The 26,816-nt window shown below is 40.1% G+C and overlaps 1 protein-coding gene across 1 annotated transcript in view; it reads right to left on the minus strand.

Moving 5' to 3' along the window:
* abcc9 (ATP-binding cassette, sub-family C (CFTR/MRP), member 9) overlaps positions 1–26,816 on the minus strand; it is a 52,474-nt gene that overhangs the window by 10,235 nt on the left and 15,423 nt on the right. Inside the window, exons 15-33 of the mRNA XM_084573246.1 lie at positions 26,670–26,777; positions 21,682–21,754; positions 20,346–20,451; positions 14,742–14,843; positions 14,562–14,646; positions 14,222–14,302; positions 13,174–13,524; positions 12,986–13,085; positions 12,746–12,819; positions 12,423–12,650; positions 12,095–12,249; positions 11,212–11,281; positions 10,721–10,878; positions 9,708–9,800; positions 7,426–7,528; positions 7,222–7,335; positions 5,814–5,934; positions 3,578–3,708; positions 2,211–2,289 (exon numbers count right to left, since the gene is read on the minus strand). Of these exons, the coding sequence (XP_084429372.1) occupies positions 2,211–2,289; positions 3,578–3,708; positions 5,814–5,934; positions 7,222–7,335; positions 7,426–7,528; positions 9,708–9,800; positions 10,721–10,878; positions 11,212–11,281; positions 12,095–12,249; positions 12,423–12,650; positions 12,746–12,819; positions 12,986–13,085; positions 13,174–13,524; positions 14,222–14,302; positions 14,562–14,646; positions 14,742–14,843; positions 20,346–20,451; positions 21,682–21,754; positions 26,670–26,777 (2,332 nt within the window). The remainder of the gene's footprint in view (positions 1–2,210; positions 2,290–3,577; positions 3,709–5,813; positions 5,935–7,221; positions 7,336–7,425; positions 7,529–9,707; positions 9,801–10,720; positions 10,879–11,211; positions 11,282–12,094; positions 12,250–12,422; positions 12,651–12,745; positions 12,820–12,985; positions 13,086–13,173; positions 13,525–14,221; positions 14,303–14,561; positions 14,647–14,741; positions 14,844–20,345; positions 20,452–21,681; positions 21,755–26,669; positions 26,778–26,816) is intronic.

The following is a 26,816-nucleotide window of genomic DNA, read 5'->3' on the forward strand; positions in this document are numbered from 1 at the left end:
CCTCTTGAGTCAGAGTTTGCAGTTATCATTATTCATGTCAATGGTACTAGTAGCTTTTGGACCAGGTTGTGAGTGTGAATCATTTAGGAGGCCGACTAATAAAGTCTTTGGGGAAAACATGACGTGAACAAAAACCATTTGGAGTCAGTTGGAGCAGCTTCATAAATCACATCTGGTGAATAAACACTTCACTTTAAAGCATAGGTAAGAAACTAAATATTTTCTGTGTCTAACGTATGAATGGGCCACACACACAATTTGCAGACTTATACAGCCTTGTCTGCAAGCTGTAAGCTTTCCACTTTAGATGTTAGAAGGTACTGTAAACTCAACAGGCGGTTATGTTCAGAGTTGAAAGTGCTGTACGTAGCAGAAATAAACATTACAAGCATTGTTAGGTTCATCACGATACCTGAGAGCAATTACCATAAATAATTTTGTCTTGTTTAAACGGCGTGGTTATGACTGATGCTTTAATATTTATTGGATTTTCCGGAAACGTTGCTGAACTCCTTCTCTGAACGTCTTCTGTTCACTGAAATTAATTTGGTGGTTCAACACAACTCCATCATGCATTGCTAGAGCCTTTACATCGTCACACAGATCTTGCAAAAGTTCCTTTGGAGTTGACAAAAGTCATTTGAGGTATTCCAGAATGTCACAAACGTTACCTAAATCTCACGTGAAACGCTTTTCCCAGATCTGGTTGTTTAATGTGGGAGATTGGTAAAATTCTTGCAGAACAACAAAACTGTAAAGAATGAACAGTGCTTAATTCTGGCAAAAGTTCTTGTGATCTTGCAAAAGTTCCACAATGTTTCGCAAAAGTGTCTCAAGATGTTGCAAAAAACTTTTCAAGATACTGGAAACTTTCTTAATATCTCGCCAAACTTTCTTGCAAAATTTTATGGTCCGGGAAAAGTTTCTTGAGACATGACAAAAGTTTTTTTAAGATCTTCCCAAAGTTTTTCAGAATCTCACAAACGTTATCTATATCTATTTCGCACAAAACTTTTACCCAAATCTAGTAGTTTAGGGTGAGAGATTGGCAATAGTCTTACAAAACAATGAACAGTGATTAATTCTCTCAAAATTTCTTGTGATCTCTCAAAAGTTCTCTTAAGAGTGTCAAACATTTTCTCAATGTTTTGCAAAGGTTTTTAGAAGTATTCCAAACATTTCTACACTTTCTCAAAATGCTGGCAACAGTTTTGTGTGATTTCTCAAAAGTTACTCAAGTTCTTGCAAAAGAACTGCAAACATTTCCGATTATCTCGACAAACTTTCTTGCAATCTGGCGAAAGTATAAAGTCCTGGAAAAGTTTGTTTAGATCTTCCCAAAGTTTCTCAGAATCTTAATAACGTTATCTCTATCTATATTGCGCAAACCATTTATCCAGATCTAGTCGTTTAGAGCAAAATTCTTACAAAACAAGCAAAGCTAAGCAAAAGTTTCTTGTGGTCTCGCAAATGTGCCTCAAGGGCTCTCAAACGCGATCTGCTCGATAAAGCATGTTTTTAAGACATTGCTGAATGTCTTGAACATGTATTGAAGACACATCAATGCCAATTAACTTACTGTTACAAACTGCCAAAAGTCTAGTGAGACGACTCACTGCACTGCAGATTTGCCAATTAAGAACTAACTCAGGAGTGAAACTCTACTCTAAAACTCGGAAAAAGCCCTAAAATAAAAACAAAGAAATCCAAAGGTGTCCTGTGGAGTCTAACTGTATACGATTTCTTTGCTAGCAGCCTTCTTCTTTCCTGCAAGAAAAGCTTTGCAGAAGTTTGTTTGAGCTTTGCATCAGCAGAGTCACAAAAACCAGCAGCAGTGCAATTTATGAATGTGCATCCTTTGCCACCATACAAACAAAGCAGTGACTCACACTTATCAAAGGGAACTGAAAGCTGAAACGAGGGGCAGTGTAAGAGTTGTGCAGTTTTTTGTATAAAGAAGTACACTGAGGTATGAACCACTCAAGGCAACAACGCTGAGGCAATCCTTCTGCCGTGCTTCCAAACAGACAAGAGATTATATTAAGAACCCCTACCCCTAATGAGACATAAACACAGCGAGCCAGTGAAAGACTGAGAGACAATGCAGGGATAGAAACCAAAAGACGAAACAGAGATGAAAGAAGTGGAAAGAACAAAGTGCTCCCTCTCCCTCCTCTCTCTGTTAACAGCGTGACAGAAGACAGACCCACCTTCGAAAATATCCACCATGTTGAAAAAGGCCAATGACAGCGAGGACTTCCCACTGCCCGTGCGACCGCAGATTCCCACCTAACGGAGGAAGAAGAAGAAGAAGAAAGAGTCATTCCGCTGGCGCTTCACTTGACACTGCTGCGAGACAAAAGGCACCTGTGTGATAACGGACTGGCAAGTACATGAAGAGTGTGGATGAACTTTGGTCACCAGGTGTCATGTTTGCAGTTTAATGGAGGCATGCGGCTGTGAATCCACGGAGAAGGTTCACATTTAAACAATATCCACAGCTTTCTTTTGAGCCTCTGGCATTCCAGATTGCACTTTAAACAGTATTATAAGTACATTCACTCTAAAAAGCCTGTAAGATAGTGTTGACTTTTAGGCCCCTACAAGGACTTAGACAAACTCTCTAATCATTGATTAATGCTCTTTACTTGTCCTTACTTCAGCTTCAAAATATTATAGATAGATGGATATCAAGACTTTTATGGGGTCCCAAAAACACTTTTGTGATATCAGAGTCACTCATTTTGCTCAGTCTATTTACAGGTTGGTTAGACACCAAGAAAATATCAACGTTACAAAGCACACTACTGTGGGGAAGGTTCACAGAGTTTTATTTTGAGATTGGCCTCAAATGCAAAGAAATTAAACATTGCAAGTCCTCCTCCATGATTCTTCTTTGTCAACGCTTTATGAAATCTCACAAAACTTTCTTGGGATCACACAAAAGTTTCTTAAGATCTCCCAAAGGTTCCTCAAGATTTTGTAAAAGTTCCTCGAGATCTTGTGAAAGTTTTTCGAGATATTCCAAAAGTTTTTTGAGATCTTGCAAAGGCATTCTCAGGATCTTGCAATCTTCCGAAAGTACCTTAGAATCATGCAAGAAACTTTCACCAAGATCAACCGGTTTACTGTCAGAGACTGGTACAATTCCTAGATAACAATGGAATTGTAATTAATTAACAGTGCTTGATCTTGGTGAGCTTGCAAAAGTTCCTCAAGATCTTGCAAAAGTTTCTTAAGATCCTCCAAAATGTTCTTAAGATCTTGTGAAAGTTTTTCAGAACGTAGCAAAAGTTTAAGAACTTGTCAAAGTTCCTCAAGATCTTACAAATGTTTTTCAGGATGTTTCAAAAGTGTCTCAGGCTCTTCTAAAACTTTTACAAGAAAGCAAATGTTTTTCAAGATCTTGCAAAAGTTTCTCAGAATCTTGCAAATGTCTAAGATCTCGTCAAAGGTCCTTGAGATCTTGCAGTTTTTTTGAGATAGTCCATAAGTATCGCAAAATCTTTCTTCTTCGTGTCCACACAACAGTTCTTACAGCCCTTCCCCACGGCCTTCACAGCATCCTGTTAATTACCTTCTGGCCTGGTTTGATGTACGCATTGACGTGTTTGAGCACCGGTTTGAGCATGGGATCGTAGCGCACACACAGGTCCTGGATCTTTATCTCACCGTCGTGGGGCCAGTTCTCGGGCACCTGAGAGGTGTCTGAAGGGAGAAGAGAAACACAGTCACTTACCCTGTAACACACTCATCCAGGAAACACAGTGTGCAGTGTAAGAACACTCCAACAAAAACAGACCTCTAACGGTTGTCTATGTTACGGTCCTTGATGGTATAAACAGGAACATGTACACCATATGGAAAAAGTCATAACACTGCAGATATACACGCATGGAGTTTTTTGATATTTAAACATGATGGCCTCACATGTTTGAGCAAAGTTATGCGGACAAAAGATACAAGAGTCCATCCGAAACATTCAACCAGACTAATCTAGACCACATATAGTACTGCGTGCACAAAGTGTTTGCCTAAATTTAAACCTGTTTGAAACCCAAAGCTTACATTTTGACCTCAAAAAAGACCCACATTTCCTTAATGTGACATACCACCATACCATTGTTCCATAGACAATAACAGCTTTTATGCATAAATCAAGCTCAACTACACAAAGTCTAGTGTCAGTCATGTCAGGCTGAAATACAGTTAAATGCTTCTGCACACCAAGATTCTCGCAATGGTAATGCTAACATGCTAGTGGGTTAGCCGATTAGCATGCTTTCATTTGGCTGATTAATGAACAAAGTTATACTTCAACACAGACAAAATGCTAACTTCTGCACACAAATATCCTCACAATGACAACGCTAACATGCTAAAGGTTAGCAGGTATAATGTTCACAAAGTTGAGTACAGCTCATTAGCATGCTAACATTTGCTAATTAGACTGCCACCTGTGTGCCCTGTCACTCGTATTTCAACAAAGACGAAATGCTAATTCCTGCACACAAATATTGTCACAATGGCAATGCTAACAGGCTAATGGCTAGCAGGTATAAAGTTCACAAAGGTAAGGATTTTAGCTTACCTCATTAGCGTGCTAGCATTTGCTAATCAGACTGCTAGTGGGACACCGTGAATGCAATGTTAAAGTTGAGCCTGTGTGACACATTACTCATATTTCAACACAGATGAAATGCTAACTTCTGCACACCAGTATTCTCACAATGGCAATGCTGAAATGCTAACGGATAGCAGGTATACTATTCTGAAAGTTTAGGATTTTATTAATGTTCACTGTAGTTCAACATGCAAATGGTTAGCAGGTATAATATTCCAAAATTTCGGAATTTCAGCGTAGCTGATCGGCATGCGAATATTTGTTAAACAGACAGACTGCTAATGCTGCCAGTTGGACGTGACAGTTAAAGCTGATAAGAATTTCTTCAGAACTCTGGTAGTTTATGCCTCACAAGGAGGAGGATTCTCAACTTTTCTTCAATTTGCGGGAAGCTTCCATGATGTCAGAGAGGGTTTTCTGTCATTCACGTGATCTTTAAATTTATACTTTTTTCATGGAATCATGGGTTATTTACTGTAAGACGAGATTAAGAGGAAATTAATGATATGAGACTCTTCTTTTCATTCTCCGTTTCTTCTACGCATTCGTCAAGCTCTGGAATTGTTTTTGTAGTGTTTCCCAAAATACCGTAGCTGCCTTGACGAAATGTTCTTTGGCAGGTCACTCTTTTTTTTTTTTTTTTTGAAAGAAATGAAATCTGTTTGGTTTGCTTGAGTTTGGTTAGGTATCTGTAATCTCAACGTGCTGATTAAATAATGGCTAAACGCCGGATAGAAAAATGATTCCGGCAGAATTTGTATTTGTACCATAGCAACAGCACATCCCCAATAAACCTAAGACACGGCAGCTTCTGGACTCATAAGCAAAGCATAAAACTATTACACACGCATGAAGACATTCACACCATCAACACGCTTTCCGTACAGTTACATCCTGTTTGACTCCTCTGGCAAACAAAACCATATAGAGATCTGGTGTGTGTATAGTTTGTGACATTTATTATCTAAATATGTGTAATACTGCAAACGTTAATACAACTTTACGAGGTGTAAGCTTTCTTGTATTAAAGAGACACCTTTCATTGGTTTCTTTGCCTTCTGAGGCTTTACAAGGTCATCATAAAAATGCAAAAACACTATAAGAGGCATAATTTCTCAAGTTTAGCGTTGCAGGATTAGACGTGTCATCAGGATTTAAGGTTAACACTGATGTACGGTGTGTCACGTACCCATAGATCCCTCGTAGTTCTCCGACTCTGTGCCGAGGAAGCTGTTAACCTTCTTCACAGCTGCCATCTGAACCTCCAGGTCCGCCAGGTTCCTCACGACCCAGTTCAGGTAGTTAGTGACCTGAATAGAGATGTAGAAGAAGGCTGGACTGTTTTATCCATTACTGAAATAATGCTGATATCTACAACGTAAGCTGCAGTTGAAATAAACCATCTAGGCAAACTAAATAAACAGCTTAAAGTGGTGCACACGCCAACAAAGTATCTAGAACAAGGCTAAGGCAAAGGCAGCAGGACTTTTTTTTTTTTTAGTCTTCTTGAAAGCATGTCATGGCTTCTTCTATATTTTAATGACCCAATACTCAGTTGAATTAGAGGATGTTGTTTAGGTTTCACTGAGATCTCAACAAAATTTGAAAGAGGACATGTCGGCTGCTGTTGAGACCAAATATCATAAATGTTTGTATAAAGGATTGTCTCTCTGATCACCAGGCTGCACTTTATGCATTACATAATAAGAAGGGCTGTGAAAGTTTACACGTTAACGCAAATTCCTTTCAGCAGAGTTCTTTTTTTTTTAAACACGTGTATGTTCTGTTATTGTTAAAATCAGGAAATGTTCCACAGTAATGCTGTGGAAAGAAAGCAGAATGTCAATGTGCAATAAGTTATGAACTGAGCAGGGAGCTTTCTTAGCAGCTGAGATGTTGATAAGAGAAAAATATCTCTTCCATTTACCTAGAAAACATATATATTAAAAATTGCATGAATTATGCAATTAATACGCAATGCATTTCAAAGTAAGTTTGCTTCGTTTGTTCTGCAGAGGTCAAAATGTAAAATGCTGCGCTAGGTAGTTCAGGGTAGAGTAGAAAGCCCATCCATCCAGTCTAAGCAGGGAACTCCTGACGTCCTTCTCCCTAGCCACACATTCCAGTTCTTCCTGGGGGATCCTGAATGGGTTCCCAGAACAGAAGAGATATATAATCCTTCCAGTGAAGTCTGGGTCTACCCCGGGGTCACATCCCAGCTGGTTGTGCTGGGTGAACCTCCAAAGGGAGACAGATGCCCGAACCATCTCAACTGACCCCTTACGACTGGAAGTTTGTGCCATACTTTCGGTCACTACCCAAAGGTCATGACCATAGGTGAGGGTTGGACCAATAAATTAAAAGTTTTGCCTTACAGCATGTGAACAACACCCTGAGATACTTGAACTCCTTCGTTTGGGGCAGTAACTAACCTTGGCTGCACAATCCAAAGCTTTCCGGCAGAGCACCATGGCCTCTGACTTTGCGGGGCAACTCCAAGTGTTGAAAATATATCGTATATATAAGCACAGACTAAAATGGGCCACTTTAGAGTCTTAGCAGATGGACTGGTTGATAAGATGTTGATGGAAACTCACAGTGAGGGCGTAGGTGAGGCCGAGGCCCACCAGACCTGAGGAGTTCAGACCATAACCTAAATCCCACATCGAGGCGCCTGCAGCCGTCAGAACTATCACTGCTCCAAGGTAGTCCTGCACAGAGAATGGAGAGCATAATCATTCAAAATGCCTTTACATCTCTTTATGTCCAGTCAAACATAGAATATATAGGGATTATCTCACCGTTCGAACCTCCAGCCAGCGGTTGGCAGCGGACAGAAACAGGTAGGCGGTGTTATTGGTGTCCGTCAGCTCCAACATGCGCTGTTTAAAACGAGCCTCGTGTCTGAAATGCATAGACTTTATCATTAGATCCCTAGCAGACACATCATCTACCCAACCTCAAAATTTAATTTATGAAATGCAGTACACACAATAAATACATTGCAAACGGGAAACAAAAAATCAATAAACAGCTTTATTAAATAAAATAAAAAGAAATAGTTGTACTGTTATTCATTCTGCCCAAGCTCCAGGTTTTTATCTGTGTTTGTATTCAGTAGTAAATCACTGCCATCTAAACCAGTCGAGGTTTGGACAGAGACCAGTGGATAATGATAATGGGAACCATCCGATGATTGCCAAGAATCTGTCTCAACACCAGATTCACTGTTTCTGCATGTGAGTCTGTCTGTGTTTGTATATTTGTGTGTGTGTGAGAGGAAGAGGAAGTCCTCAGGGAAGAGAGGAGGAAAAAGCGTGAGAGCTGTTTAATGTTGGATTATGCCGACGATGGGAAAGAGGGTGAAGACAGAAATACAAGAAGATGCTTCATCGGATTCCAGCGGTGAAGCTACTTTCACTGAGGCCTAATAAACATTATTAGATGTTGGAGTGGGTTATCAGAAGAATCTATGAAAGATGCTGGGATGAAAGTCATCAGCAACATTTTGAAATGTGGAAACAAGAAGCTATGAATTGACCTCGACAAACGGGAAAAACCTCCAGGGCTGAAAATGAAGCGTCAACGACTGCAGTTCCTATAATGTCCACTAGATGCTTTCTCCAAAAGTGAGTAAATCCCGAGTGGGAGGTATAAAGGCTGAGAAAGACGTCTGTGAAGGTTTTCAGTCATCCAGGTCGCTGTATGTCCAAAAGAACGCCGAAAGCAAGGACAACTTGATATTTGAGCAAGAAGGCACAATCTGGTCTATGGGGACCATTTTGGGCGTCATCCAAACTGCCTGAGTTTTATTAGCTGAGCTTTCCCCTCATGTGGCGTCATATTTTTGTTTTTAGTTGGTGCTTTAGACTTGAGTTTGCATTTTGAATCATGGTGCAGATTTAGATTATGGTCTTTGTTGTTATTTATGCATAATTTGTATAATGCATAATTTACCCCTTAAAGGGGAACTCCGGCGCAAAATGAACCTGGGGTTAATAACACATGTGTACCGAGTTCGACCGTTCTCTGGTATTTGTTTTCATGCATTTGTTTTGTTAGTCAAATGTGACCAGTTTTCTTGCAAACCGCTATTTAGCGTATAACGCTAGCCTTCGGGGCACACCTACACATAAAAAGAAATCGCTATTTCTATACCACTAACAAGGCTCACAATATCACCACACTTACACGGTAGCATAACAAGGGTCTCTACATGTAAACCGAAGCATTGAGAACTTTGCAAGTATACAGGCAGTTTATTAAAAAAGGGATACAGTACCGTTCGCGTCTGGCTCGCATATCCAGGCGGGCGCCATCTTGGGGAAACTGAACTCTCTTCGTTCAGTGCTCTCAGTGCTTTCTTCCGGCAACAGACAGTTAAGTTTCCCCAAGATGGCGCCCGCCTGGATAGGCGAGCCAGACGCGAACGGTACTGTATCCCTTTTTTAATAAACTGCCTGTATACTTGCAAAGTTCTCAATGCTTCGGTTTACATGTAGAGACCCTTGTTATGCTACCGTGTAAGTGTGGTGATATTGTGAGCCTTGTTAGTGGTATAGAAATAGCGGTTTCTTTTTATGTGTAGGTGTGCCCCGAAGGCTAGCGTTATACGCTAAATAGCGGTTTGCAAGAAAACTGGTCACATTTGACTAACAAAACAAATGCATGAAAACAAATACCAGAGAACGGTCGAACTCGGTACACATGTGTTATTAACCCCAGGTTCATTTTGCGCCGGAGTTCCCCTTTAAGTTACCCGGCTTCCCATGTCATAACCACAAGTTTAAGGCACGTTATTTCAAATTTTGGAGTAAAGTGGTACAATTTGAATCGGTTTCTCTGGGAGCAACCACAGATTTCAATGTCACATTCTGGGGGCACACTTTTTCGTAATAGTAAAGTAAAAATTAAGCTAAGACTGAATGTGGAATAAGGGTTGGGTGAGGAATGACACAAAGGATAAAAATGTGCATGCAAAAGTTAAGAAGAAGCCATTAGACAGCTGAAAACATGAGTGAAAATAAATCCTTGGCAGAGGGTATACAAGTATATTAATGCATATTTAGCATGTGTTTTGTACCTGAACGCTCTTATAGTGGTGAGACCTTCAGCCGTCTCAGAGAAGTGGCAGAGCAGAGGAAGCTGTGTGGAGTCATCAAGGTCCTGGAGGTCTCTGAGAGTTTTCACAATAAAAAAATCAACTTTTTACGCACACTGAATGCAAGTATAGACAGGTTTTTCACATTTAATAACAACTGTCTGATATTGACTGTGAATCAACGAGAACATTCCCATCTTCCTCGCCTACAAATGTTTTGTGGCAGAAGGCTGGTCTGGGGTCTCTCTGGACGAACACTTAACAGAGATTAGGGCATTTGTTAACTATTCCTTCATTGCTTAAAGTCACATACTTGTGACCTGATTGGTTGTTGGTGCAGATGTTTTTTCTCTGTATCAACTGAAATATGCCCCGTAAGAGATTTAGTATCAATGTGAACTGAGTTATGAACTGAGCAGGGAGCTTTCTGAGCAGCTGAGATGTTGACAAGAGAAAAATATTTCTTTCAGATGCATATAAAACAGATATATACATATATATAAAAAAAACGTGCTATTAAATTGCATTTGCAAATCATGCGATTAATCGCGTTTTATCAATCGCAATTAAAAGTATAATCTTTTGGCAGTCTAATACTAAGTAATGCATTTCAAAGTAAGCTTGCTTTATTTGTTCTGCAAAGGTCAAAATGTAAAAACCTGCACTAAGTCGTTCAGATTTGGCCAAAATGACGTGAGTGAGTTATAACGCGTTCTAGCGTAGAAAATCCATCCATCCAGGCTAAGCAGAGACCTCCACGCATCCCTCTCCCTAGCAAAACATTCCAGCTTTTCCCGGGGGATCCCGAGTCGTTCCCAGACCAGACGAGATCAATAATCCCTTCGGTGAATTCTGGTTCTACCCCAGGGTCACCTCCCAGTTGGCAGTGCCCGGTAAACCTCCAAATGGAGGCTTAGTCTCCCTAACTTGTTTAATAACTCACATTATGATAAGTACATAACTAACTATAACTAATAACTACAATGTGGACTTACTTGGAGGCGACCCGGAAGTACTTCTGAATGAAGTAGAAGGCCACACCCAGGGGAAGCAAGGCGATCAGAAAAGTTGGAGTGATGGAGGCTATGACCCCGATGGCGGACAAACAGAGCAGCGTTGACCTCGTTAAAGACTCCAGCGTCGGAGGAATATGCTAAAAGACAAGTCGTTTACTTACAACACTATCATAACACAACTATTCTCTAAGTAGTGAAGATTTTCATGGAATGTAGAAAGTGTTTTTGTCGCTCATCACGAAACAGGGAGGTTGAGAATGTTGTCTTTACACAATTTCAGCCTATTAGACATTTGTATCATTGCCAACAAATATATGAGTTCAAAAGGGACTTCAATCATCAAGTTCATCCTCTTTTCGAATTTAACATTTCGGCCAAATTTGGAGAAATTCCCTCGAGACGTCCCCAAGATTTCATGTTCACGTGGATGTTATGCGGACAACGCTGTGATCCACCGTTCGTCTGTTTACCTGGTCAATGATGTTGGTGTCAGCTGAGAATCTGTTGAGAATCTGACCCAAAGGAGTGATGTCAAAGAACCTGAGGAGAGATGGGCCGAACATTGTGTTAAATAAAACCTAAATAACATAATTTGTTTTTGTTTTTTTTCTCGGCTTTGACATTTAAAGAGTGGTTGTGTAACATCTGACCTTTCCAGCCTCCCAAAAACATGAAGTAGGTGGAAGCAGACAGAGTGATAACTGAGACAGTAATGCTGCTTTTCTTGTACTTTGTTCACCGTTTCCTTGGAGATGGGGCTTTTGTCAGAGGTAAAAATGTACCACGGCAATTAAAGATCCTCCTATCCCTATAGTACAGATACAGCACCTAATGCACTATTAAAACTGAGCCAATCGGAGAATCTCAATAAGTAAATAGGTACAAAAACTAACATTTACATTAACCCCCGCAGGCAGATTTGTTATATGTGCTGTAAAGGCATCTTCTGACCATTTTCAAACATAAAAAAAAACATAAATTGATGTAACAGGACATCCAGATGGATGCAACATCATCCACGCGTTGGCTTAACTTTTCATCTCTAGAGATTGATTCTTACCATGATTCTCTTAAAAAGATAAAGCAGTTAATAACCAGTTTCAACTAAAGTATGCTTTACAATCCCTAGACCTTCTTCTCCAGGAGCTCTTTCCAGTTTTTTCTTTTCCTTTTTAACTCAAATAATACAGCACATAAACCCCCAACGCTGCTGGTTGGGATCCATGTTTGTTTTGGCGTAACTGCGTTCTTGCTGGACTTGCAAGTGGACATTTGAGGAACTGCGTCTTTCAGCCCAGGAGGCATCTCCGCCTCATCTATCTACAGCTGTTACAGTTGTGTGTTTGAGAGTACCTGATAGGCGCATGGATGATCTTGTTCAGCAGGTTGTGGTGAAGGTTGGTGGCTGCCGAAAGACCCAGGAACTCCACGGTGAGGGAGGTGATGAGGCACAAAGTGATTCCAGCCGCACACAGGATAATAAACACTGGCAGATAGTAGGAGTCATTCTGCGAGTTATAAGGTAGAAACAAGAGCATTATTTCTGAAATACACAGCTATGGAATATTATTAGCAGTTATGCATTATTGGTGATGCATTCCGCAAGGGTATTCCCAAGAATGGGAGTTGGTGGTAAATAGATTTCAGCGGATGAATCCATTTAAATCCCACAATATTCTACCTCGGCCTCCAGGGTACCAGGGGTAGGCAGCGTGGCGTTGCTGCCGTCGGTCACACCAGTTCCGTTGGACTGTTCCGATCCTATGTCCATGCTCTGATTGGTCTTGGAGGAAGTCCAGAGTGCCAGCCAGTAGTCAATGGCAACGATGACCGAGTGTTTGAGGAGTTTGGAGGAAACCATGAGGAAGACCATGAAGAAACCGCCAGAGGACAGGTAACACCAGCACATCTGAGGACACGAGGGAGGAGTCATTATTTTAGTTGTTGGTTAGACAAAACAACATTAATTTGTCTGCCGTGGGAAATATTTCCTTAACCGATTACCTTCCATGGGATCTTTGATCGTCTGTTGGTGGTCGTGGACAAGTTGTCATCATCTTCCTCCTCCTCTTCTTCCTCTGTTGGAGTAAAATCATTCTTTGTCAAGATAGAAACTTCCATCTGCAACTGCATTTCAGAGAGAAACTTTGAAAGGGCTAGCGTTTGTAGCGTAGAAGTCAAGGAGTTTGGCTAGAAATTATCCAGAAGCACACAGAAAGACGACACAGAAAGAGAACCCATTACCTTCGTCCTCATCGTCTACTTGGTTCTTGGCCTCTCTGGAATAGAAAGCCCTCCTCAGAGTCTTCCTCTCGAGTGTTGTTTGACTGTCCTGCTGTATGTCCTACAGGCAGACACCAGTAAAGCCTTAGTAAAGTGTTTGGAGCTGTTTGGGTAACTGTTCAGACTCGTGGTGTCAGATGCCATGTTACCTTCTCCAGCTCGTGGTCGTGTCTGTTCATCAGCGTTTTCCAGTGATCATAGAGTTCAACGTCATGGGTCTGAATGTCCTTCAGAGTTCCCTCTCTCAGCACGGAGCCGTCCTTCATTGCTATAATCTGCAAAAAAAAAAAGTGACAGGCGTTCAGGTAATCTTTAGTCCGACTGGTGCAGATACTCCAGGTTTCAGACTCTGAAGGTCTTACCCAGTCTGCATGTATGAGATACTGCAGTTTGTGGGTGACGAGGACCACGGTCCGTTTGTCGTCCTGCAGAAACTTGAGGATTCCTTCTTGCATCAGGTGATCGCTGAGGTGGATGTCCAGCGCCGAGAACGGATCGTCCTGGGATATGTGCAAGAGATGGACGTCAAGGAGGCGAGAAAAAACAAGACTCTTTGCTTCTTTTGGTTTGAAATATATCTTGTGTAAGTTGGTAAGTTTCGATTCAAAGCTAATAAATATTTTGGACAACCTTTGACAATTTGTCACCTTATCATCGCAGCTAAATGTTGACATGTTCATGAACCCTTAGCAACCAGTAGGTTCCTCTGAATAACAGCGTCTGCCAAATGTCTGTCCAGCTCAGTGTGTGTTCTATAGAGCACTAATGGAGACCATTATCATTATTCGACGCCTTTTCTATGACGTTGTGTCTTTAATTCCGGAGATCAGATATGAAAAGCACAAGCAGCTGCTCTCTCGCAGTTGAAATAAAGTTAATTAAAGGAAAACATTCCCTCCTCGTCATGCGGTGATTTTCACACTTCCAGACATTACAACGTGTCATGGGTGTATAAAAGAATGCCAGTAAGAGCTCTCAACGAATTAAAGTTCCACGGCGGCAACAGGAAATTACGCAACCGCTCGGAGAGATAAACGCATGACGCCATAGAAGAGGGGGTGAGGAAGACACAGGCAACTCCTCATCCCAATGGCCAACATGTGCAATGAGAGAGCTGAGTGATACGATCAATCTTGTAGAAAAGTAGGGTCAGGATGTGCAAAACGTGTTCAGAAACATGAATAAGGTTCAGCTCACCAAGAAGACAATGTTGGTGTTTTGGTAGAGAGCCCTGGCCACACAGATTCTCTGTCTCTGGCCTCCGCTCAGATTGATGCCCTGATGAAGAAACAAGATATCATCAAAAATGTTTTGCAGGACATTCAAAGACACAATCTTCTGAATGCATTCACTCGAACCATTCGATAATCATAAATAGTCAAGCCTGCAAGCCAGATGAACGTACTCCTTTTTGAGTCTGGAGTGCACAAGTTATTGCAGAAACACGCTGCATAATGAAATATTAATTGATTCTGGCTACGCTAAGCTATAAATCGCTGTTAACATGTATTTAGCAGTAAGTTAAACACATGCATACCCTCTCTCCAATCTCTGTTTGGTCTCCAAAAGGCAATAGGTCGATGTCTGGCTGCAGAGAGCAGGCGTCAATCACTGCTTTGTACCTGAAAAACACAACGAGCAAAGAAGTTATTCAAAAGCGTTCCAGGGACCTGCTGTAATCGTGCGCTGTGGGCTTTTTATTTTTGATTTCTCCAACCTCTGTTTGTTGAAAGGGCTGCCAAACGTGATGTTTTCCTCCACCGTAGCGTTGAGCAGCCAGGACTTCTGGGCGGCGTAGGCCACAGAGTATCTGTTCTTGCTGGGCAGGTGCATCGCGGGAAACAGAGGTAAAACAGATATACCAGGTGAGAACTGCAGGTCCGGTATTCATAAAGCTTCAGAGAGCAGGAGTGCTGATCTACCACCACCGGTCAGCTTCATGATCACTACAGATGGTTCCTTCCACTGATATTTGCTTAACCAGTTTTATTTCTGGTTAAAGAAGTGTTCACTTTATTGGCTCCGTTTGCATGGACATCTGAAATTCTGATCAGAGAGTCCACCTTAACTGTTCACATGGAACCTAAACAAAACCATCTGTTCTGATATATTTGTCTACATGCTTTAAAACACCCACAAGAAGATTATATAAAATTATTTACAATCTACTAAAGAACTCCACTGACAAAGCGTTTCTGCTGCTGTGGAGCATCAAGTTCTTGTCTAACTTTATCTGCACTCCTGAAAGTCTAGAGTAGAAGAAGACCAAGATGTCTCCATGTCGCCAACGTTGAATTCCAGCTTGGTTCGTCTTTGCAAACAGGAGGAAGAGGAAGAAGAAAAAACAAGAAGAGAAGGAGGAAGAAGAAGGAGGTAGAGGCGGAAGGAGAAGAAAAAGACATAATATGACGAGAAGGAGTAAGAAGAATGAGGAGGAAGAGGTGGAGGAGGAAAGAGAAGAACCAGAAGGCAGAAAAAGAATGAGGAGGAGGAAGAAGAAGAAGAAGGTCAAAGAAGAAGAACGAGGAGGAAAGAGAAGAAGGAGGAAGAGGAGTAGAAGGAGGAGGAAAGAGAACAAGAAGATGGGAGAAGAACGGGGAGGGAAGAGGGAAAGGAGGAGGAGTTGAAGGAGGTAGAAGAATGAGGAGGAGGAGAAGATGATAAAATATTAGAAGTATCTCCTCCTCCATGTTCTCCTCCATGTCCTCCTCCAGTCCTGAATGTGTAGGGTTAGGGAGTCTTAGAAGGCGACCAACATGTCTCCACGTCTCCAACGTCTCTGTCCACATGGATTCCATCTTGGTTCATCTTGTTGTTCTACCTCCATGTTTCTGTCCCTCCTGGAAACTCCTCACCCCTCTGAATCTGATTATGAGGCATTTTTATTCTGATTATAAGAGGAATACTAGCGTCCATGTAAACAAAGCCATCAACCCTTTTTGCATCTTATAAGCACAATTACCAGATAAATGATTAAGTATATAAGAATGAAATATCTGGCTATTGAAAAGATTAGGAAGATGATTTTACAGTATGTCATTAACTGGTAGTATTTCTTACAGTTAGAGCTGATATCAGATCAATACTCCTGCTCTAATCATCTTTATGAATGCAACACCAAAAACATAAAACATATAAAAAAGAAGAAGAGATGTACGAGATGGAGGATTATGTCTAGAGAGCTATCAAATTCCACCGCAACGTCCACAACACATCATTTTTATCAGATATGAGGGATAAACATGGATCATGGATCAGGGTTAAGGATGATCTGCAAATAATCAACGACACCAACTACGGCACCACAAACGAATAAATAAAAAGACCAGACGACAACCACTGTAGCGCTCTGCTGGGAGTCAAGTATTAACCTGGTGCTATTTGTCACTTAGATATAATTTAAAACTTGTTGAATGATTAGTGTGATGAGACTGAGAATGATTTTTTTTTGGAGTTAGTGACTCCCAGCATTAAAAGCACAAACCACTCCAGGATCAGATCAGCACAAATGCAAATGACATCCTCGGGGAACGAAGAGCGACACGATGGGTAGAAGATAGTACACCGTACTGAAGGCTGATGCTCCTGAACACACACATTAGCATAAGGTAGCTTCAAAATATGATTTTTAAACCGAATTTCATGACAGACATAGATAAATAAGTACTGTTTTATCGTGCTTATTATTTTACTTCCCATTTCTTTTAAAACAAACGTTAATATTTTTGAGTTTTGTGCTGCATTTTGGCCTTGAGAGATGATATGTAAAGAAGTATTAAGAATTGTGGAATATCACACTGTAAAAACAATAAATAAAGCTGCAAATCTAATGTATAGCCACGACATTACGACCACCTGAAAGCAGCTGTGACAAAACATCCCACAGATACTTGATCAGTTTGGGATCTAGTGAATTTGGAGGCCAGGTCAACACCTTGTGCTGTTCTTCATGTTTTTTTTTTTAGTTGTTCCTAAAGTGTTTTTGTGTGTGTGGCTGTGTCAGGCTGCATCCTGCTGGGGATGGCTGTTGCCATCAAGGAGTGTCATTGCTATGGGGTGGGGGTGCCTGGTCTGGTCTAGGTGGGTGCTACATGTCTAAGTAACATCCACACCAATGAATGCCAGGTCCAAAAGTTTCCCAGTAGAACATTAAATTGTCACAAAATAGTTAAAATGTTTTTTACTTCTCCTGTCAGTGGTCATAATGTTGTGGCTGGTCGGTATATGTATGTGTTCATGAACATCGCAGCCTGACAAAGTGCAAGAAGTCCTCTTTGGATGCAAAACTGTACTTTCTTCTGAGTGAGGCAACAGAAACAATGGAGAAATGGAGTTAGGACAGATGAGGGGAAAAGGCGGAGAGGTGAAGGTCACTTGAGATCTGCAACAGGAAGCGAGGGACCAGAAGAAGAACGTGTACCTCCTGATGTCTTCTTCAGACTCCTCTGTCCCTGACCAACTGTCAAAGTCAGTGTGATAGAATCAGCCTACGCAAATCAGCTGTACATTTGTGTTTGTGAGTGAAAATGAAAGAAGACAAAAGGCAGAAATGCAGAGAAAGTGGAATGATCTTTCTTTTTCTTTCAAACCGCAGACAGTGAAGACATGATCTTAGCCTGCCAACTGTTAATCAGATTAACCTTCCCACCCAGAAAACAAGGGCCATGTAAGTGATGGAGTCATTGTCTTGTCTGCGATAATTAAGTTTTGTGGCTTCTTCGACAATGATGTCTCATATTTTATGTTACAGAGGGTGTGTGTGTGAGAATAAACTCAGAAAGCCTAGAGAACTTATACAAATACAGAAACTGCAAGATTAAACACCTGATATTCTTCTTTCGGGGAACAGAAAAATGTCTTCTCTCAGCTCAACTGCTGTTACATTTGACGTCAGAAGAAATGTGTCAGAAAAGATTTCAAAAGTCTGAAGCTGAAACTGGACCAAAGCTGGTTCACAAGTAGGGCTGAAACAAACACATACTTTTTTGTCTCAGAAACTTGATAAATCTTTTGGTTAACCTATCACTTAATGATAAAAATAACTTTTAAATAGGGCCGTCAATAGATTAATAATTAATCGCGATTAATCGCACCATTTCGATAGTTTAATTTCTATGTGCGATTAATTAATCGCACATTTAAATGTACCTTAAAGGGATATTTTTCAACAAATATACTACTGTCTGCAAATATATTACTGCCACCATGCAAAACAGTGACAAATACCGTCCAGAATATTGTTGTCCAGGTGTCTCCATTGCAATTTATCCACCTTCTTAATCCTGTAGTAACTCAGTTTACGTTGACAGCTAATGCAGATAACATTGTTCTTGTCGAGAGAAGCATCTGGCAGGACTTTGAAAATGAAGCTAATCTTTTCCTGTTTGCATTCTTCTTCTTCTTTTTTTTGTGGCAGTTTTGATGCTAAAAGTATTTACTATGACTGCACTTTAGACTCTGCTTGCTTTCCACGGTGTTACTGCTGCTTTGATCACTTCCTGAGTACAGTCAGGCACAGGTCATAATAACAAAACGTGTGTGAGTTGACAGTCCTACCATTAACCATTGATCTTTCAACATTTTATTCGAACATTTTCTCATAAAAACCTATTTTAAAGTATGACTGAAGAAACCCTTTCAAACTTCGAACTTTTACCAAATTATACTATGCAACAAAAGTTAGGACAAAACGTCTTTAACAATATTCTGCCATTAATTAGCATACATACTTAGCATACATTAGTGACCACCTACAGGACGAGAACTTTAGCCATTGCTAAAACATGATTGCTATTACCAGACTGACATCAATATAGACCTACAAATGCCTGTGTTGTCATCACTTACTGGCTACATTGACCAACAGGTCAATGTATAAGAACTTGTTTAAACTTCTGGGGGTATTCCTGTCTTACCTTGTTATCCTAAACATCAGCAGCAAAATCTTGGAAAATATCTTGGAAATCAAGCTTCAAGAGTTGGTGGCCATGCTGAAATCACTTTCTAATGCTTTCTCATTTGCCCAGGGCATTCATGCATTTATGCATGAGGTTAACCTCGTCTAAATGACTACTATTACTACTACTATTAAGTAAATGCCTGTTTTAGTAAGACCAGAGAGAAAGTACCTTATGCTCCCCTCGTTGATCATCTCACAATCAGGCTGCCTGATTTGGCAAGAAGGCAGGAGGGGAAAGTGATAGAAAAAAACACACACACATACACAAACACGCATACATCCAAAGATGCATACAAAAGGTTAGTGTGCAGAAACAGATGTGCATCTCTAACCTGCAGTCTAAGAACTATGTGTGCAGAAAATGTTGAACAAAGGTAGCAGATTGAAGACAGGAAACACTTCAGAGGTTTCTAAAGGCCAGCAACAGAATATTTATATATATTACCACAACTCAAAATAGTGTTTAGCTCAGGTTTCGGGTATAAATAAATGTACGAAACTGAAGTTAAGAGTTCTTCCTAAAATTGCAAAGATGCACTCTTGGCATTATCATGCACGACTTTAATAATGACAAATTCCACTCCCATTTGCCTAAAACCAACTTTTTCCTCTAGTAGACCTTTGAAATGCTCTAAAACTGTGCAACTAGCATCACAACCTTTTTCTAGCACTGCAGTCATCTTAATACACTGACAGTTTCCATCCCACAGTGAGATATCTCACCTATGGTACTCATAGAGCCGGGGTTACACAAGTAACTCACTGGTTTTAATGGTTTATTGATCCAGTAAAAGCATGAAAGTGTCAGGGTATTGAGGATATGAACTCCATTACTACTCTAGCAACTGATTAAATATGAAGCTAAAGCAATAGAAATGTTGTTCTTATCTTAATGCTACATGATGCAAAGGGATAGTAGCAGTTTTAGACTGTTATCCATTACAATGAAATGATGCTCAGGGTAAATCAATGTGAGCATATGTTTTTCTGATTGCTAAATCAATATTTTCAACTATATTGATTCAATAACTAAGGGTCCTTTGGTTGTAATTTATAAGCATGTAAGTTTTTTGACAGTACATTTGTTTGTTGCCATGGACACAGACACTGTGATGGTGTCTCTGCTCTCGAGCAGCAATTACATTCAACTGAGCAAGAATATATTCATTTGAAATGTTAGAAAATATGAATGTGACCGTTTTACACCTTTGATTTCATGAATAAAAGTCTTGTATAGTGTAGGTTACAAGCTACAGATCCCTTTGTAGTAAGATGTGGGGTGAACTAAAATATGTCCGGGTCCTGAATGGCTCCATGTGACATGACATCCTTTGTATATAAAGTGTTGTTTTGGCGTCTTACTTGCTCCAGTAGACTCTTCCATCAACGGCCTGCATCTCACCAAGCATGGCCAACAGCAGGGAGGACTTCCCGCAACCCACCTGGCCGACAATCATCGTCAGCTGACCTGAGCCGGCAACAAGTGGAAAAGGTGGAGAAGTTTATCGTTGGCTTGTGTGTCAAAACGTTTATCAGCATAAAATATGAGGTGAAGAAAGTGAATTCTTTTGTCCATTTCAAACACGCAACCCAAGCTCCTTAAAAACAAACACAGACCCATGAAACCCTACCCCTGCAGTGACTTCATTCATTCCTTATCCTCTAAATTTAACCAGCCACACCGCATGCTGAAACTCAATGCTAACTCCACATTTACTAAAACATCCTCCCAATTAAAAAAAAAAATAAAAGATTGAAGCACGGACAACGTACACACTCCAGATAACATGACACCAGCACTTGGCAGAACAACAAATCCTGTTTGTCTTAGTAGTAGCATGACTGGGATTGCGAGCAAGTCACTTCCCAGGAGAAGAGTTTGAGAGACATAGTACACGGTCCATCTGTTGACACCCCCCTCAACATGACCTGGTCTCCTGACTCTTGGTATTTTAGTGACGGGGGGGGGAGGGGGTGTACCGTTCCTGTAATTTTTTGCGTAGGAGCAGGCCTGAGTGCTTCATTCAGATGCTAACAATCACAGTGACCGCCAGTCAACTAATCGGCTTAACTAGTTTTCAAAAATTAATTGTAAAAACAAGTTTAGTCCTAAAGTTTTGGGCTACACCAGAAGAAAATGATATTCTGAAAAGGTCGTTGTACTTTTTTGGTATTTAGAGTTTTGTTTTAGACTGTAAAATAAAAACTAAATCAATTATTTGATCTGAAGATCTGATTTGAAGGAAAACGTGTTGTTTTTCAGTTCTTGACTTTTTGCACATTTATTTTTTAAATCACATTAGTAGAAAGAAAATTAAGTCTTATATTAACTTTCTCTTTTTTGGGATTAATAAATAAATAAAAATAAAATAGCAGTTATTTTTCCTGTTTTAGTTTCTAGTTTTAAAAGCAAACTTGAAATAACAAAAAAATGTGTGGACCTGAAAACAACAGTACCTTTATCATGTTCTGTGCATTATTTTCTTTTTTTATATATAGTTTTTTTTTCTGTCTTATCCAATTGTACAAATTTTATTAAACCATAAGAACTCTTGGAGAAAAGATTCGGATAGAATTAGCAATAGAAACACTAACTAATGTCATGTTATCTGGACCTCCTGGTAAGTTAATTTTTGGATTACTTTTTCCCACATTGATATGTCTCAATTTACTGTATTTGTGTAAATCTTAGTCCTACCAGTGGGGATGCGGATGTTGATGTCTGCCAGCGTCACCAGATTGTTTCCCCATGTGAAGGATCCATTGCTCACCTAAAGAAAAAAACAGAAAGATCATAAAAGCAGCTTTGAGTAACGCTGTGAATTCATTTTTTTTTTTTTTTTTGCAGTGTGACTTTTGACTGTAAATTTCCGTTATGCAACATGAGTACGTGCTGTTTTCTTGTTATGTGCAAACCGACCAGAGCAAATACCATGACCTGTATTATGTCTTGACCCAGAGTTTAAGAAATCTTAACAGGGAGTTCACTGCAGCAACCGCTGCTGAGATTACACAAACCGGAACACATGCTGTGTTTCGTGGTAAGGGGGATCCCAAACCGAATGACAATCTGTGACACATTTCTCAGTTTCTGGAGAGTTCGTTTTGGTCAATTCTGAGAAAAAATTCACAACAAGGATACATGCTGCAGCTTTGTTTTGTGTGAAGACCAACCAGTGTCCTGACTGTATTCTTAAAAAGTTGAACTGTAGAACAGGCTGAGAATTTAAACAAATATATGCAATCATCTGACTATAGAGCGCCGATCTGGATAACACAATTTCCTACAAAATGCACAATGACCTTTTATTTCAGATTCACTATAGTCTGGTTTAATGTCCCCACATTCCTTTAAACGCGATCATGTAGTTGGGGCTTTAGAACGGTAATTCGAAATTTGTTAAGGTTCAAAACTGAATCTAGACATTCAGAATGTAATTTTTTTTGCAGATGACGCCAGCATTTATATTTCCTTCCGTTAGACTGAGGCTATGAGACTTTCAAAAACACAAGTTTACCCAACAACATTGGGTAAACAATATTAAGATTTTGTTGCTCATGCAGGCTCACTAGTGTGGAATTCATTATATATCATATAAATATAATACCGCCTTTAGGCGTGCATGGAACAAAAATACCTTGCTAAAAAATACCTGTTTATTTATCTGTTATAGCTACTCTTTTTGCTCTTGTTATTTTTTTATTCTGCATTTTCTGTAAGCTGTTGTGAACTGCAATTTCCCAATTCCGGGGCTAATAAAGGTTTTTCTTATTCTTATTCTTATTCTTAAAGATTCTGCAAACAGGGGATTATCAATGTTAATAGTTGCTTCAAATACGCACTGTGGGAAACATCCGATTTTAATGATCTGAGTTTTATATATTTTATATATATTTTAGATATCAAGTGATAATATAAAAACTAACTGGATTGAAAACTAGTCATAAACCAATGTCTGATTTCTACAACAGTGAATTCAAACTGCTGTGACTTCTTTCTGCTTCGTTGTCTGCAAGGGGGGTCTAAAACCATTCAGATTAAAATTAAGTAAATATTTAGTCTCAAACATGGAGAGAATTGTACTTGAGCTTTATATAATCCCCCAGATGAGTGTAGTCTGGGAGCTGCTTTTTTTATCCTCCCCTCTCCTCTTGTTTTTCTTCCCCTTTTCCTCCCCCCACTATTGCAATTTCCCCATTGTGGGACTAATATAGGTTTTCTCAATATAAACAGATAAATGATTGTTGCAATACAAGTTGTTGCGTGCAGTTTTTGGCGAGTTTCTTTGATGAAGGCGGTTGCATCCAATCTGTAGTTTACAATGGCACTGGTGTCAGCGATGCCAGATTTTCACTGCAATGAATGTCCAGAAAATAAAAGAACCGACCAACAGCGGAGAAACATGTGACAGACCTTTGTGTCTAACCCCTGTCCTACATGCGTCCTTCCTGCTAGGACTCTATTTAACCCCAGCTCCCCCAGTGTAATTATCATCCAGCCATCAAACAGTATAAACAAATATGTCATGGTTACTAAGAAAACACTGAAGATTGTTATAAGCAGGATGAGGTACAAAAATGGAAACCAAGATTAGATATTGCCACGGAGAAGAGACGGAGGAGATATTTACAATTAGGAGTGAAACATAAAAACAAGATAATGTGGAGTTTCACTGGGGGTCAGTGCTGAATAATCAAAAGTGATTTATTTGAAAGAAAATGCAGCAGCTGCAGAAAATTATTCTGAATGGTTGTAAATAACAGAGAGGGTGAAAATATATTTCATATAACCACCAGTCTAATCCAGGTGTATTTCTCTGGAGAAACATGGAGGTAGTAAAACAACCAGCTGTTCAAACTGAAAAAATGAACCAAGCTGAAGTCACTGTAGATAGCAACGTTGAAAATGTGGCCCCATCTTGGTCAACATCTTCTATTAACACTGAATTCAGTGTTGGAGATAAAGTTGGGTAAAAATGTCTTCTCGTTTTGTTTCCAGCAGAGTCACTTTGTTAATAATGTTCGATTGTGAAAAATGTCATTCTACCAGTGAATCCTGAAAGAAAATGTCAGGACATCTGTCCATGAGCTGAATGTGAAGAGAAACTGGGTCATGCAGCAAGACAACGAGCCCAAGAACACAAGTGGTTCTACAAAAGAACGGTTAAAGAAGAACAAGATGAATGTTTAGGAACGGCCAAGTCAAAGTCCTGACCTTAATCCAATAGAAATGTTGTGGAAGGACCTGAAGCAAGCAGTTCACGTGAGGAAACCCACCAACATCTCAGAAGTGAAGTGGTTCTATTCCAGACTGTGTAGACGACAGATCAGCAGTTACTGGAAAGTTTTAGTTACTGGTATTGCTGCACAAAGTTTGTCACACAGCAATTACCAAATTATCTTTCTGCACTTTTGCAGGCTAATGTTTCAGGTGATGTGTTTTTAATCTCCACCACTGATTTAAATGATTTTTTGTCACAAAAGTTAACCTTCTCCTTTCTGCTGTGAGCAACGCGAGTCAAATTCCAGATCCAGATCATGGCATATGCAACAGAAAAAAAGCTTAAACAACAGCAGTGGGGCTTGTAGAGTTGACTGAAGCTGTTTCGTCCAAGTCTTCAGTTCTAAAAGACTGGTGTGGAATTGGGATTTAAATAGGTACATCTGCTGGTGTTGCCCAGCTGAAACTCGCTTGACAAGGGTGCGTTGCCAGCCAGATATTTACCGGAGGAAACTGTTTTATTCTTGTTTTCCTTCCCCAGTGAATGGTACCCTAAAGGCCCATTATTGGCCAGAGACTCCATTCCCAAAGTGTGAACAACCTTGAGACCACGAGATTCCCCGCCAGTCTTTTAGAACTGAAGACTTGGATGAAACATCTTCAAGAAACCCTACAAGTCCAGCTGTCCTTGTTTCAGCCTGCTTTCTGGATATACCATGACCTGGACAGCTGAGAACCTTCACAGACATGCTGATTTCAATCACAAATATCGTCCATGCAAACATAGCCAATCGCTAGCTGATAAAACCCTACACTGACAAGTCAACAAGGACAATGTTTACTAGGGAAAAGTCACGACATACTCAACTCCTCCAGCTCCCTAATTAGTGGAGGACCGTCTGGACAATAGGGTCTCCCCACAGGGATGAGACAGGAAGAGGAGCTTTCACAGAGGGGCTGAGAAAATGTCGGACACATTCACAACGACCTTTAAGGGGCAACAAATTCTCGTGTGAATTCTACACTTCCTGAGCGGACAGAGTACACACACACAAACACAAATACAAACACATGTGAAATGTATAATCCTACGCACAAGCAAAGGCCCATGGACGGACAAACAGTCGAGATATGAAGCAGCTGCTCTTGTGGTTAAAAGAAAGATAACAGCACGCAGCTTTTCTGGGGTACGTATGCAAGTGATGATGACGTCCTACACGATGTTAGTACTAATTTCATTCATTATATGCAACAAACATGATTTGGTTTGTGTTTAAATAAAAAATACCATTTGCCGTGCCACAGTTACAGTGCCGTTTAAAGGTCACCCTTCCGAATTTTCAAATCTCTGCATAAAAATGACTCAAAACATTGGCGGAGAACCCAGTCAAATAAATGAAACAGAAATGTTTATGTGTTTATGTTTAATTATTCAAGAAAATTAATCATTTGTACATATCTATGAGGTGCGAAAGTATGGGAAACCTTGCTTTCAGTGTCTACTGTAATTTCCGGTAACTGCTGAACAGTCGTCTACAGCAGCTTGGAGGAATTTTAGCTTCATTGCTTCAGTTCTGAGATGTTGGTGGGTTTTCTCACATTTGTAATTAATAAACAGATACCAAAGTATAATATTTGTCTGATTGGGTTCTCTTTGGGTACTTTCAGGACCTGTGTGAAAATCCGCTGATGTTCTGATTAATTTTTATACAGAAATGTAGAAAAACTTCACTGCTGTAGTAGAGAGTGGTACATTAAGACGGCTAATTTTTGTTTTCTCCACATTTTATCTTTTGTTTTGGATCACTTCATGGTTTTCTGACAAGTACAGAATACATTGACTTCAGTTTAGTTTCACATCTCTCTCACTGGTCCGTCAACACTGTAATCCATTCCTAAACTGGAATGGAACTAGATGACGTTCCTATCCCAACTTTATTGACAACGTTGAATTCCTTCAAATAAAGAAGACGACCAAGACGTCTCCAAGTCTCCACGTTGGTGTCCACATGGATTACAGCTTGGTTCATCTTTTCAAACAGAAAAGAACGGATTTATTTCAACCAGAGAGAAAAGATCAGATGAAATTTGGTTCCAAGGAGCTGATATTTTTCTTTTGAACGGATTATCAGAGGTTTACACCAGCCTTCTGGAGCTGAGTGAAAACTCCTTCTGATCAAATCAACCTCTTCTGATTTGAGTTTTTATATTGGTGGAATACTATTGTCCATGTAAACGCTAAAACTGCCCCACACAGAAAACCCTCCTGGAAGCCACCAATCACCTGATTTTAACAAACTACACCAAAGTTTCTCCAATGCTTGAGTCATTTTCTCCAAAACAAGTCAAAAGATCATAGATTGAATCCTTAAGTAATTAAAAACTTCCTTTATTATTATCGTATGTGGACATCTTTATCATCTTCTCCTTCAGTCATTCCCCAGCATGTGAACTTTAACTCTGACCTTCACAGCCACATCCTCTGTCTCCGTGGGTCTCATCTGACGCCTGGTCGGCTGCTCGTAGTTGTCCATCTGGTAGCGCATCGGCTGCTTCCTGTTGATGGCTTTGGTCTGGAGAGGAATTTTGGGAGAGATGGGAGTGGGGGAGAC

Source organism: Chelon labrosus, assembly GCF_963514085.1.
Source record: "Chelon labrosus genome assembly, chromosome: 23".
NCBI lineage: Eukaryota > Metazoa > Chordata > Actinopteri > Mugiliformes > Mugilidae > Chelon > Chelon labrosus.